The 14855-nt window shown below is 51.9% G+C and overlaps 1 protein-coding gene across 1 annotated transcript; it reads left to right on the top strand.

Annotated features, from left to right (window-relative positions):
- Positions 1–12650: 12650 nt before the first annotated feature.
- Positions 12651–14124, top strand: C1QL2 (complement C1q like 2; the record flags this gene model as incomplete). Its single annotated transcript, XM_082658897.1, has 2 exons — positions 12651–13334; positions 13945–14124. The coding sequence occupies 2 exons, from the start codon at positions 12651–12653 to the stop codon at positions 14122–14124; spliced, it is 864 nt and encodes a 287-aa protein (XP_082515023.1).
- Positions 14125–14855: the final 731 nt, after the last annotated feature.

The following is a 14855-nucleotide window of genomic DNA, read 5'->3' as shown; positions in this document are numbered from 1 at the left end:
AATCAGGTGAAATACCTTACGAAGAAAGCCAAGGCTTCTCTGAGAAGAAGAAACTCCTCCTGTGGATAGACAGCAGCTTCAACCCATGCAAGAGAGTTCCAACCTGCCCTTCCTGGTGGCCTGCCCTGTGGATTTCGGATTTGCCGATCTGGCCCTCACAGTTAGATAAGCCAATTCCTTGCAACAAATCCCCTAATATATATCTCCTATTGGTTCTGTTTCTCTGGTGGAATTCTACCTGTTACAGGTGGGCTGGGTAAGCTCCCTGTGCCAGGGGAGGAGAGGATGAATCAGGGTGATAGAACCATTTTGGTATCAGGGCACTCACTGTATAGAAGTCAGCGTGGTAAGACTTTGATCACATTTAACCCTCTAAGCATCATATGTCATAAGTACTATTATTATCCTTATTTTATAGATGAGGCAACTGAGGCACAGAAGAGTTAAGTGCTCAAGGTCACACAGGATGCTGCAGGCCAGGATCAGAAACTCCTGACTCTAGAGCACAAGTTCCTAACCTTTTTGTACCAGCAACCCCTTTTCCAGCCTAGTGAGGCTGTGGATTTCTCCTGGGAAATATTCTTTCGTATGCATAAAATAAAATGCACAAGGTTACAAAGGAAGTCATTAAAAATAATTATCAAAATAAGTTACAGCACAAATTTATGATGTGGTAATACACGTGCTTTCCTATGAATGCATTCCGTTAACTAGACTAGTGAGGGTCTACGTGTCATGTGACTGCATCATAATATCTGCTCCCTGTGCTATGCCATGAGAATGCATGTGACGCTGCTTGGTGACAAGTAGGGCTAACACTACTTGTGGCCCCTTGTTTGCTTTCCTAATGGAAGGGAATGCTAAATTTCAATTAGGGTGATACTTAAGCTGTGTTTTTTCCCCATGCAAGTTCACAGATTCCCCAGAATGCTCCGTGATTGGAGGGTAGACTTCACCACCGCACTGGGTGCCTGCTCTGCAGAGATGGTAGTGGAACAGGTTCATGGACACGAGTGCAGCCCTGTTACACGGCAGGCACACAGCAGACATGCCTTCCCTCTCTCCACTCCAAGAGTCAGATGGGCAAGAGGAACCAGGGTCCCGGGGGAGGACGCAGTCAGCGGGAATGGCTTCTGTGCCAAGCTCAGCCCGTACAACCCCTGAGGGCTGGCGTGCCCTTGCACTGGCACTGGTGGCCCGCAGGCCCAGGTCCACTCCCATTCTCTACACATCCGTGGTGTCATGGGGACGCCCAGTCCTGAAGCTCCCTCACCATTCCTCTTGGAGACAGAGGCCATGGCCACCTGTACTTCCCGCAGACCCTTCTCGTGTTCATGTCAACATGGGCCGCACTCAGCCAGCTGACTCACCCTCCGGCGTGTAGAGTAGCTTTGCCAATCTGTGGTGGAGGAAGCCCAGGCAGAGCTTTTCCGGGTGGAGAGCCAGGAAGGGAGTAAGGGCGAGAGGTAGGCTACCCACCCCCCTCGCATCTCCAGAGAGGGGAGCCTGATGCATAGTGGCGGGAGAGGCCCTCCCCCCACACGTCTACCTTCCCTGCTGTGACCACCAGGCCAGCCCTGATGAAACTAACCTCCCATCATGACAGCCGGGTTCAGCCTGCGCCTCATTCCCACCTCTACCCCTTTCCCTCTTCAAGTCACTTCTCTCACTGTGAGAAGGCAGTAGAGAGGGACCTAGAATGCTCTAATGTTCATCAAGTGTCAGGCACTTTGAATACACGATCTCCTTTGTTCTCTCCAGCACCTTGTGAAGTGCTGCTGAGACACCAATTTGATGGGTGAGGACACCCAGGCTCAGAGGGGTGTTGCCCAGCAGTAAGAGGCCGGGATCTGAACCCAGCTCTGGCACCAAGATTCACTCTCTCTCCACTTCACAGGCTGCTTTCCCCTGGTCAACCTTTACCGATTCCTGGTACCCAGCTCCCAGGCTGCACAGGCATCTTCTATTGTTTAGAAAGCCTCTACCATAGAAATTCAGACTAAAGTGTTAGAGACTCAAGAGGTTGCCCTCCTGTAGGGTATCTGCATTTTAAGAGGGCTCCAAGCAGGTAGCTGTGCTCAGTTCTCAGAGAATGCTCTTTCGTGTAGCACAGGGGCTGACTAGGATTTGGGGGTTAAGGGGATAAAGAAGGGTATGTAAGGCCTGGGTTGGAGTGGGATGGAGCTGAGAGCTTGGAGATATGTGTGTGCATGTGGGCAGAGTTGACATTTACCTCTAATCCTTAAACCCCAAGGGGTAAGGAGTATTGCTAACTTTTTAAAATGAGGAACAGGTTTAGGGAAGAGAAGTGACTCGCTCAAGATCACACAGTTGATAAGTGGACGAGGCATGAGCCATTCATGCTTTCCATGTTACTGTGCTAGTAAGCGGTAGAGGACTTCATGTGTCACCCTTCGCAGGCAACATGCAAGCACTGACAATTAATTAATTATGCCTATGATGAACACCAAGTGTGTCCCAGGCCTTGTGCTACGCAATGGAGCCCTAAAGATAAATGGAATGTAGTTCTTGCCCTTGAAGAGCTCATAGTTCATTGCGGGAGAAAGACACAAAAAGTAATCATTGCAATTTGCTGTGACAAATTCTCTGACCAAAGGCAACTCCAAGCCAACATGTTGCTTTAAGATTTTAGAGAGTGACTAGCTTTCTTACTAGATTCACAGAAGGCTTCTCCTAGAAGGAGACTCTTGATTTAGGCTTTGAAGGCTAAAAGGAATTCGTCGTAAGTTTGAAGAAGTGAGGACATTCCAGATGGAGAAAATAGAACAGCTTGTGCAAAAGGCTGCGTGCCACTTCTGTGGGAACCTTCCATAGACAATGCCTTTACCTAGCATTTCCCAGATTGGGTTTCACAAATATCAGTGCCCCTGGTCATAATAATGGTAGGCGATGGTTTTCTAAGGCTCACTACATGCCAGGCACTCTTCTAAGAGCTCTCCATGTATTAACTCATTTAACTTTCACAACAACACTGAGGTAAGTGTTATTATCTCCATTTCACAGACGAGGAGACAGTGACCCAGAGAGATTAAGGAACTTGCTCAAGGTAACATAGTCAATGGCAGAGCCAAGATTGGAACTCAAGCAAGAATGTTCTAGAATCTATGCTCCAGTGAGTACATAAAATCTGGTCAAGGGAAAATAGCAATAATGAATATTGGCCTAGTGAAAGTTCTAGAAAGTGCATCAGCTAAGCAGACATACACATGCAAATTTTTCCACTCAGAGCTTTCCAAATCAATTTTATACAGGAATACATTTTTTTTTGTTTTCTTTCAAGAATGAGTTCATGGAAAACCCTTTGAGAATTGTTGCCTTATCCCTAAGAGTGACTCCAATAGAGGCTGAACCCTTTGGCAGGGGGCTGGGGGCTGGTGGATTTTTCTGGTTCCTGACGGTCCCCCATCAGGCCTGCCCGGTGACCATCTTCTCACAGCGCTGCAGCTCTCCCTGAATGAATCTTCCAAGACCGTGTGTTTCTTCCACATACTTTACAATGCAAGAAAAGAAAAAACTGTTAGGGTCTGGAGGAAGCCCTTTTGGTATTGTCACAGCTGCACTTTTAATCTTCTGCTTGATTTCTCTCCCTCCTGGCTGAGAGGAAAAGTGACTGTTGGAGAGCGTTAGTGGTTGCCTCATTTACTGCCATGTTTCACGGTGTGTGTGTGTGTGTGTGTGTGTGTGTCAGCGTGGTCACACAGAGTGAATAGCCAAGAGGAAGGAAAGTAGGGAACCAGAGAGGAAAAAACAGTTCCTCTCAGCTACCCAACCTCTTTCCCAGCCAGAGGGGAAGTCTCCTGTGCAGAGGTGAGGCTTGGAGAGAGAGGGCAAGTGTGGAGGTTCTAATATTTCCACACAGAGCTATGGCTTCCCGTCCAAGTCTGGGAACATGAGTTAATTCTTGGATTTCTGAAACCTGATCCCTTCCTGACAAGGGAAGTCTGGCAGCTGCAGCCATTAGCACCACGGACAGCGGCAGGCCTGCCACGTGCACCCTGGGGAAGGGCTGGACTTCCCTTTCTCCAGAAGCAGATAGGCATGGGTGGGACTGAATTTTAATAGGATCACAGGGTATTTTTTGCACTGTGAGATGGGGTCTTAGCTGGACTTGCTGTCATCCACACACCCCGCTCCCACCCTCACGTCAAATCAATGAACAAACACAGGGTCCTAGAGAAAAGAAATGCTTGCCAGGGACTCAGAAGATGGTGATAAGGGAAGTCACTGGAAGGTGGTACTGGAAGATATACCCACATCCTCCAGGAGTTTACAGAGATGGCTGAGGTCCCAGGAACACTGTGGCAGTGTATTGTTTGATGCCCTGCCTTGTCTGTGTTTTCAGGGCCAGGAAGTATCTTCAGTGCTGAGCTTGGGGTAGCTGCCCCGTTGATGTTGGTGCAGAGGGAGGAGGGCCCTGCTCCATGGCCAAGCTCTACATCTGCATAAACAAAGAGCTGAGTCTCCCTCTAGGGGAAACCCTTATAGTCTCAGATGAACTCCTGAATCAAAAGCCTGCTTCCGTCGGCAATCCATAGGCATGTTTTCAGGACGTGGAAACTTGCTTTATTAACAGCAGGAGGTACACACAAGCTTGCAAAACAACCCCACAGACAAGACAGCACACTTCTCTGGTGGCCTCTGGGGCTGTTGGTGGCTTGCTGTGCTGCCCAGAGAAAAACACACGCAACGTTGGATGTCCTGTCTCATTCTGCTCCATCCCACAAATGCATGTTGAGTGGCCAGTCCCAGGGCCAGCCGTGTGGGGATGGGGAGACTAAATGGCGGGGTCTTTGCCTGAAGAACATACAGGCTCCCAGAGGGGAAAAGTCACTCAGAGAAGCAGGATACTGCAAAGGCCATCCGAGATTGTCACTTGTCACATGTGTTACCCCAGCCCCAGGCATAGACGGCTTGAGTGAGGCAAGGTCCATATTAGTGGATGTTATCAGGACGGCAAGAGAGGAGGTTGGGAAAGTGATCAGTCAGCAAGGGCGGGATGTTTCTGCTTTCCGCTGTATCCCCCATATCTTGCACATAGTAAGTGCTCAACAAATACTTCCTGCGTGGATGAATAATTGGAGTGCCTGCTGGAGGACTGAGAGAAGAAGGGTGGGCAGTGTGGCTTGAATGGCGGGTACATTGTTGCTTAGTGGGGGGAGTCCCGGCTGAAATCACTAGCCCCTGGGGTTTTGGAGAGAGCTGTCTTTGGCACTGGGCGTGTTGCAGGGGACTTGGGTCCTGGAGAAGGCAGGCGAGGGATAGTTACAGACCCACAGCTCTGCGAAGACACAGCCAAGGCCAGCTCCTCAAAGCAGGGGTAATCTGGGCTCCAGCCGCAGTCTCTGCGAGATCCAGGCGAGGACTTTCAGGGGCTGCCTGACCCTCTTGACTCAAATGTGCTGCTGCTGCTTCTAGGCTAATGGGCCCGGCGGGCACTTCCTCATTGGCCCCTGAGTAGGGTTGTCGGAATATCTTCAGAGGCTGAGGCTGGAATGCTTCTCCTCCTCCCCGTTCAGCATCTCAGGAGCTAGAAATGCAAACGGAGCCCTCAGGTCACAGTGGCCCAGCCTCTCAGAACAGCGGGAGCCTGTGTGCTCAGGCTCACGCACCCTCCGGCCTGCGACTGTGGGCATGTGTTCCTGCCTGAAAGGACTGGGAGAGGCTGTGGTACCCATACCTGAAAGAACACCTAGGCCAGGGCCCAGCAGAGAGTAGAAAATGTTATTTCCCTTATCTTTCTTTCAAAGGCATCACTCAATAAACCCAGTGAAAGACTTGTGAGGGGCTGGGGACTAGATATATAAAAAGAGGCACAGGGCAATGCCTACAGTCATATCCCCAGAAAGTCCATAAAGAAAATGGAGCTGGAGGGCAGAGTAATCAATGTTTGTGGGGAGTGGGGGCTTGCTGGGAAGGGTAGCATGTGCAGCTTACTGTCTACATCAGCCCTGCACAGTCCCCTCTGCTCTGTATAGACCAGCCTCTTCACTGTTCCCCAAACACCCCTCAGAAGGCTCGACCTCCATTATCCACCCAGATCGCTGATCAGTTCAAATCTCACCTGTCCTTTAAGGTTATTCTCTGTCTCTTCTTCCTGGGACAGACTTCCTCAAGGGTCGTGGCCACAGTGCCTTGATGTTAGAAGCCTTTTCCTGTCTATACCCTTGTCTACACCACCTAAATGATGTCTTACACAGCTGCTTGGGAGCTTTCTAGTTGTTAGTCCCTCCAACTAGTCTGTAAGCTCTTTAGCAAGGACCTCATCTTGAATCCTCCCTTCCATGCTTCCACCTACTCCACCCCACTCCAGCACAGCACAGCATTCTGCATATAGTAGGTGCTCAATAAAATTCTTACTGAGAGAATGAATGGGCAAATAAATGAATGAATAAGGAAAGAAGAAAGGAAGAAAGGGAGAGAGGGAGGGAGGTAAGGAGAGAGGAAGGAAGGAAGGAAGGAAGGGAGGGAGGGAGGGAGGAAGGGAGAAAAACCACTCTGGTTTTTGCAGAGGCTAACGGGAACTTGTGTGGCTGACAAATTTGGTTCTCCTTCTTTGCCCTCCTTTCTTACTCTTCCATCATAAAGAGTATCTTTTAAAAATTTTTACTCCTTTTGCAAATCATGACATGAACTAACATAAGTGACATTTTCAAGCAATATAAAATAATCAAAAGTTATGAATGTTTACTGAACACTTATTGTGTCCTCATGATAGTTCCTGCCCTTGAGAGGCTTACAGTTTAGTTGGGAGGTAAAAGTAACACACATGAATTCTTTAGCCAGAGTGACCTATGGTTGGTGCTCCGGATCTGGAGATGTCTTGGATTCCAACATGACCAGGAGCAATTGTTGGGAAAATTACAGACCCTAAGGATACTTGTCAATATATAGATTCACCTTCCCCCCATTTCCTCAGCTGTAAAACACGGGTATCTCACAGAACATTACAAGAATTAATATACCTAAAATTCTTGACAGAGAGCCTGGCCATAGTGTTCAATCAATATCACATATTATTATTATTGTTAAAGATATAAAATTTTTATTGAACTCCTCTAATGAGTCAGTTACTAAGAACTTTGGGCATTGGATTATCCCAGCTTTCTCTTGATTGTTGGTTTCCCCCTTCATACTGTATCATTTTCATTATCAAATAAACATGCTCAAGTGTCTCCCATCTTTGACCTTAAGATCTTGTGTGATGTGGCCCCAGCCTACCTCTCTGAATTCATATCATAATGCCCTTCCCATTGGGGATGGAGACAAAAGATTGGCCAATGTATTCAAGATGATGTTTCTAAAGAGCTTACAGTCCAGTAGGCTCACAAGTCTAATGCAAAGAAAGCATGCCAACACACCGCCATGCCAGATAGCAGCTCTTTCAATGCAAACTCAAATGACACAAGTAGAAAGAGGTAGATGGGGTTAAGGAAGTCTTGCAGGCCAGCAAGAATGGAAGGGACCACACCTGTATTGTTCTCCACTGCACGCTTAGCACACAGCACCTTGCCTGGCATACAATAGGGGTCAATAAATATTTGTGAGACTAATGAATGACACAATGCATGAATTAATAAATGGTGTGATTTCTGCCCTACTGGAGCTCACACCCTGGTTGGGGAGGCTAACAAGTAAACACGTGTTTGATTGCGTGATACGTGATGGCAGGAGTATATACATTCAAGGTAATTTAAGGGTACACGGGCAAGAATTGTCAATTCTGCTTGGGGAGAGGTTAGGGGAGACTTCAGACAAGGGACTTAGCTGGGACTTGAGTCCAGGGATGAGTCCAGAGGGATGAGGGGGGACAGGCATCCCAGGTTGATAACACTGTAGTGCAGATGAATGAAGAGTGGGACTCATTGCCGGTGGGAGTCATTAAAGTAGCAGATAAGACAGTGCGTGACCAAATGTCAAACTTTATGTCACAGACCACAAGGGCTTTGTGACGTGAGAAGGTGGAGGTGAACTGGCTGGCTCATAGTAAACTGTCAATGGATGTTGGTGGGAGGAACGCAGACTGGATCACTAAGGGCAATTTGGGGACAGATTTGAGTCACTGCTGGACCTTGAAATGTAAGACTACAGTCTAAATGGAAGGCAATATGCTAATAAAGGTCATCATTAATATTAATGAGAAGACAGTCACCGATGATGACGTGCATCACCCGGGAGAGCAGAAGCCAGGCAGATGAGGAGGTGTGTCCAGCTACTCTGTCTGGCTCTGCCACGTGGAAGGGAGGGAGGGAGGGCAGGGGAAGGACTTCATCATGACTCATGTGACTGGCGGGGAGGAAGCTGCCAGCTCTCCACCTACTTGAGCTGCTGCTGTCCCTGCCCTTGGGAGAGAGGGCTGGCTTTGGGAAGGAGCCCTCCTCCCTGCAAGTCCATAGCTCTTCCCAGGAATGCTGATCCCCTGGAAAGGTTGCTTTGCCTGAGGTCTGTGAAAGTAAAAGCCTGAGTAGCAAACTTTGCCCCTCCTTACTTTTCCCCTGCCCAGATCCTGCAGGGGCAAAAGCATTGAAATTGGGGGATGGTGGTCCGCAGGGCCGAGGCATTCAAAGTGAATGCATGCCTGGAAAATACTTGTCCAGGTGGAGCTGGTGACTGAAAACACTGGGCAGTCTTGTTAGAGGGCGGGAAGCCAGAGCAGGGCAGTCTGAGGGGAATGTGGGATGCGTGGTGCGGTCCCCCTTCTCAAAATGCTTCTGAGAAGGATAGGATGTGTGGATGATCTTTGGGTCTCTCTGTTTTTTAAATAGATCCACTTTCCCCACCCGACATGTGCTTACTGCCCACATGTCTCACTTTAGTGGTGGTCTTAGGCATGATGGTGGAGGTCCAAATTACCAGTCGTTAATAATAACAGTGAACCTTTACTGAGCCAGCTATTGTTCTAAGGCCTTTGTATTAATTAACTCATTTAATCTCTCAATAACTTGGAAGTGACATTTGTCATTCCCATTCTACACACATGGAGACTGAGACCCAGGGAGGTGAGCAATTTGCCCAAGGTCACACAGACGTGAAGTTGCAGAGCCAGGACTGGAACCAGGCAGTGTGGCTCCTGGAATCATTGTGGCTCCTAGTTCTAGAGGCGGCCCTAGGGAAAGGAAGGGAAGGCTCCCAGGACCCAGCAGACAAGTGAAGGAGCTAGTGGCCAGTGCTACGTTCACTGCCAGGTTCTCAGAGCCCCTGGTCTGGGTGGCAGGAGGAGTCCAGCTCTGTTATATGGTGGAGGACGCTGGGCAAGCACCTCACACTTTCAAAGCCTTTGTCTTCTCATCTGAACAATGGGAGAATGCTTGCTAATCCTTGGACTGTTGGGAGGAGTATGTGAAGCAGCAACTACAAAGTACCTGATGCATCATAGTAGGTGCCCGACAAATGAGTCCCTTCTCCCCCTTGTCTCCTGGGTCCAGTTTGCTTCAAGCTAGGTTTAGTCACCTTTTCCAGGAATCTGTACTGAGGGCCTAGCAGGTGCCAGATATTCTGCTGTGCCCTGGGAGAGACACCAACAAAGGAAGAGGCTGGACCAATGTGTAGTGGGGAGGGGAAACAGGATGCATTTTGAAGTAACCCATGAGAACACAATACCTGATCAATGAAATGTTCTCCTCAAAGCAATAGCCTCAGGAAGGAGCACGGTTGTTCCGGAGACACTGACGCTCTGGCAAACACTGACGTCAGCCACTGACTCTCCTCCCAGGCCCGGCCTGGTGCGTTCCCCCGTCAGGGAGAGCTGGGGCAAGAGCTTCCCTTTCAGGAAAACGGAGTCTTGGAGAAGGGAACGACCCACCCAGAGTCACAGACAGGGTGAGAGCAGAACCAGAAGACAGGGCTTTTTTTTTTTTTTTTTCTGGATCAGATGGCAATTTAATTTTTAATTTTTTTTACATCTTTATTGGAGTATAATTGCTTTACAATGGTGTGTTAGTTTCTGCTTTATAACAAGGTGAATCAGCTATACATATACATCTATCCCCTTATCTCCTCCCTCTTGCGTCTCCCTCCCTCCCACCCTCCCTATCCCACCCCTCCAGGCTGTCACAAAGCACTGAGCTGATCTCCCTGTGCTATGCGGCTGCTTCCCACTAGCTATCTGTTTTACGTTTGGTAGTGCATATATGTCCATGCCATTCTCTCACTTCGTCCCAGCTTACCCTTCCCCCTCCCCGTGTCCTCAAGTCCATTCTCTAGTAGGTCTGTGTCTTTACTCCTGTCCTGCCCCTAGGTTCTTCAGAACCTTTTTTTTTTTTTTTTTAGATTCCATATATATGTGTTAGCATATGGTATTTGTTTTTCTTTTTCTGACTTACTTCACTCCATATGACAGACTCTATGTCCATCCACCTCATTACAAATGACTCAATTTCGTTTCTTTTTATGGCTGAGTAATATTCTATTGTATATATGTGCCACATCTTCTTTATCAATTCATCTCTCAGTGGACACTTAGGTTGCTTCCGTGTCCTGGCTATTGTAAATAGAGCTGCAATGAACATTTTGGTACGTGACTCTTTTTGAATTATGGTTTTCTCAGGGTATATGCCCAGTAGTGGGATTGCTGGGTCGTATGGTAGTTCTATTTGTAGTTTTTTAAGGAACCTCCATACTGTTCTCCATAGTGGCTGTATCAATTTACATTCCCACCAACAGTGCAAGAGGGTTCCCTTTTCTCTGCACCCTCTCCAGCATTTATTGTTTGTAGAAATTTGATGATGGCCATTCTGACTGGTGTGAGGTGATACCTCACTGTAGTTTTGATTTGCATTTCTCTAATGATTAGTGATGTTGGGCATCCTTTCATGTGTTTGTTGGCATCTGTATATCTTCTTTGGAGAAATGTCTATTTAGGTCTTCTGCCCATTTTTGGATTGGGTTGTTTGTCTTTTTGATATTGAGCTGCTTGTAAATTTTGGAGATTAATCCTTTGTCAGTTTATTCATTTGCAAATATTTTCTCCCATCCTGAGGGTTGTCTTTTCATCTTGTTTATGGTTTCCTTTACTGTGTAAAAGCTTTTCAGTTTCATGAGATCCCATCTGTTTATTTTTATTTTTTTACTTCCATTTCTATAGGAGGTGGGTCAAAAAGGATCTTGCTGTGATGTATGTCATAGAGTGTTCTGCCTATGTTTTCCTCTAAGAGTTTTATAGTGTCTGGCCTTACATTTAGGGAAGACGGCGCTTTTGGTGTCTGAGGTCTTACCAATACACAGAAGCACCTCCCATCCTTGCTTTATTTTCACAAGCTGCATTAGAGATGGATAATTCTTCTCTAAATCAGGTGCCACAGCTCTGGCTCAGAATGGCTTTGGACTCTTTTTTAAATAACTAAACCCACCTCAGCAGGAGGGAGCTGGGGATGTCCAAAGGCAGCTGTCTGTGGATCTGCTGGTAGTGGCTGGCTGGGAGTGGGAGCTGAGTGCACCAAGGTTACCGTCAAGTGCTGGGTGTCAGAGATCTGGATTTAAATGAACTTTGCAAGGGCCAGACCTTCCTTGGGTAGAAGAAAGGGGCTAAGGCTAGTAGACTCTTGTTTTCGGGGCTTTGGGCTTTTCAAAGAGTCATTCAAAGAGTTGGTGGGCTGCTCTTCTGAAGCCTATTTGATAGCTTGGAGTCCTCAGGCTAGGTACGTGAAAGACCTTCCAGAAGCGAGATTTATTCCATTCTGAAGAGGTAACTCAGAAGGATTTTCAGAAAGTTCTCTCCTGGGGCTTATGGGACTGAGGGGGTTTAAGTCTACTCCTGCTTGCAGGCAGGGGGTGGATTAGGTGACCCCCGAAGGACCTTGCTGGCGTCAGGATTCCGGGTGCCTTCGTGGCCACGTAGAGGTGCCTGTGGGCGCCGGTGAGTGTGCCGTGGGTGAAGGTGCGTGAGTGTGGCCGCCAGTGGGTGTGCCCGAGGAGCTGGGCCCAGGCTGCGCCCGCTGCGCCCACTTGTGGCTCCCAGGCGCCGCCAGGAGGAACCGCACCCTCGCCGTCTCTGCCGAGGGAGCCGCCGGAGAGGAGGAGCACCGAAGGCTGATGACACGAGGGCGCCGTCTCCCAAGTGATGGCAGCGCGCGCTGCTTCCTCGCCGCCTCCGCAGCTCAGCCCCGGACTCCTTACGTCAGGGTAGCCGGGTCCCCCCTCCGCGCGAGAGCCAGCGAGCAGCTGGAGAGCAGAGCAGAGCAGAGCGCGCCGCGGAGCCCCGGCGCCCTCTCTGCGCACGGATCCCCGCCTAGGCCAGGCGAGCCGGGCAGGAGGCAGCGCGGCCGAGCCCTCGCGGGACGCCGCCTTCGCACCCGGCTCTCCCCGGCCGCAGCGGCCGGGACCCGTGGGGCGCCGGGCTCGTCCTGGGAGACCCCGGCCATGCGCTCCGGGCTCCGCGGTTCTCCTGAGCAGCCACCCGCGCCTGGGCCAGGGCGCCTCTTGCTGAAGTAGTTGGGCGCCCGGAGCAGGGGGTCGCCACGTCGGGGGCGCGGCCGGGACCCGCGGAGTCCGCCCCCGAGCGCGGGGAGCGGGGCCGCCTGAGCCGCCCGACCATTCCCTCCCCGGGCGGCAAGGAGGAGCTGGTGGCGGTCGCCTCCCGGCTGTGGCAGCGGCGGCGGCGCGCCTGCCTGGCGGCCGTCGGCGTGCTCCTGGCCATGGCTCTGGGGCTGCTTATCGCCGTGCCGTTGCTGCTGCAGGCGGCGCCCCCCGGGGCGGCGCACTACGAGATGATGGGCACCTGCCGCATGATCTGCGACCCGTACAGCGCGGCACCCGGCGGGGGCCCCGCGGGCGCCAAGGCTCCACCGCCCGGACCCAGCACTACCGCCCTGGAAGTCATGCAGGACCTGAGCGTCAACCCTCCGCCCCCTTTCATCCAGGGACCCAAGGGCGACCCGGGGCGACCCGGCAAGCCGGGGCCGCGGGGACCCCCGGGAGAGCCGGGCCCACCTGGACCCAGGGGTCCCCCGGGGGAGAAGGGCGACTCGGGGCGGCCCGGGCTGCCTGGGCTGCAGCTGACGGCGGGCGCGGCAGGCGGTGTCGGGGTGGTGGGTGGCGGAACCGGGGGCGGCGGCGACTCTGAGGGCGAAGTGACCGGCGCGCTGAACGCCGCCTTCAGCGGTCCCAAGATCGCCTTCTATGTGGGTCTGAAGAGTCCCCATGAGGGCTACGAGGTGCTCAGATTCGACGACGTGGTCACCAATCTCGGCAATCACTACGACCCCACTACTGGCAAGTTCAGCTGCCAGGTGCGGGGCATCTACTTCTTCACCTACCACATCCTCATGCGCGGCGGCGACGGCACTAGCATGTGGGCGGACCTCTGCAAGAACGGGCAGGTCAGTGACACCCCTACTCCCACCTCCACCCCCGCAGATCCCCGCGGACCCTGAGCCCCGAACCGCCTGGGAACCCAGCCTCCCTTCTCCCCACTCGCCAGCGCCCGAGCTCGCCCCGGCAGGGAGCGCACGATAGCATCCCGTTTCCCGGTGCGCCGTGGTCGCAGTTATCCCATAGCTCCCGAGGTTGCGTTCCCAGAGCTCCGAGACCCCGCTACCCAAATTGCACTCTCCCCGCTATTTGCATACCCGCCTGAAGCCCCGTGGGCTTCTCGGAAACCTCACTCTTCTTTAGCTCTCTGTGCGCCCCATTCTCCCCTGTGCCCTCCCCGTCTCCTTTCTTCTCGCCCCGGTCCCTGCTTCCCGCCCGTCCCCGCTGGGTCAATGTCCACGAAGCCTCTCTCTCCCTCCTTCCCGGACTTGGAAACTGCGGAGCATAGGGGACCGGGAAGGAGTTGGCTAAGTTGGAGAGAGAGCGTGGAGCCTGGGTGGGAGAGTGGACCCTGGAGCTGCAGGCGGAAGGCCGGCCAGGGGGCGCGCCAAGTGGGGGACAAGGCAAGGGCCCAAGCACAGGTGCCTGGGCCCACCCGCTGTGGTCGCTCGCCCCCAGGTCCGGGCCAGCGCCATCGCACAGGACGCCGACCAGAACTACGACTATGCCAGTAACAGCGTGGTGCTGCACCTTGATTCAGGGGACGAGGTGTACGTGAAGCTGGACGGAGGGAAGGCTCATGGAGGCAACAACAACAAGTACAGCACGTTCTCGGGCTTTCTTCTGTACCCGGATTAGAGGCGCCGGGAGCGCGAGGTGGGGTGGCTTCTGGCCGCCCTATGCCAGTGGGAGAGCTCTGTTCCTCTGTTCCTTGGCGAGGACCACTCCCGCTTCCTGACATCGCTGGAAAAGACACATCCCTGCTGTCCTTCCTGCCCCGCTTCCGACCTCAGTGTGTCTGCGACTCGCCACGCTCTGGACTGCGCTCATGGTCTCTGTCCCCAGCCTAGGGCGGGAGAGCGGGACGCCAGAGCGGAGAAATGAGCGTGAATCTGAACCCCGGTGAGGCGGCAGCGCGGACTTTGCAAACCTGATTGGACTCGACAGGCCCGGAGGGACGCCTGCCCTCTTCCAGTCCCCCTCCTCCTAGGAGTGCCCTGAGACCGAGGGCTCCCAGCCCGGGCCACCCGAGGGAGGCCAAAGTGAGCACGAGCTCCCTGGGGCGTCCTTCTCTGTGACCTGAAATACTTGTGCAAATGTCCCTGTCTATAAGCCCAAATCCCACCCTCAGCAGAATCCCAGCAAACGGAAACTCCATCCTGCCTCAGACCCACTGCAATGCATTAAATTATGTTTTTAGACTATGGATTCCAATGTCTCTATCAGCGTGGCCCCAGGACCAGACCTCCAGATGTTCTCCTTGACATGAAGACCTAAGCTAGGCCCTGAATAGCTCCATCTATACCCTGGTTGCCAGCCACTGCCTTGTCCCTGCCACCTGGGATGGGAGAAAACATGTGGGGAGATGG

The sequence above is a fragment of the Grampus griseus genome, assembly GCF_964374135.1.
Source record: "Grampus griseus genome assembly, chromosome: 7".
In the NCBI taxonomy this organism is placed as follows: domain Eukaryota; kingdom Metazoa; phylum Chordata; class Mammalia; order Artiodactyla; family Delphinidae; genus Grampus; species Grampus griseus.
The sequence above is the reverse complement of the archived record's forward strand: the minus strand, read 5'-3'. Positions and strand labels throughout refer to the sequence as shown.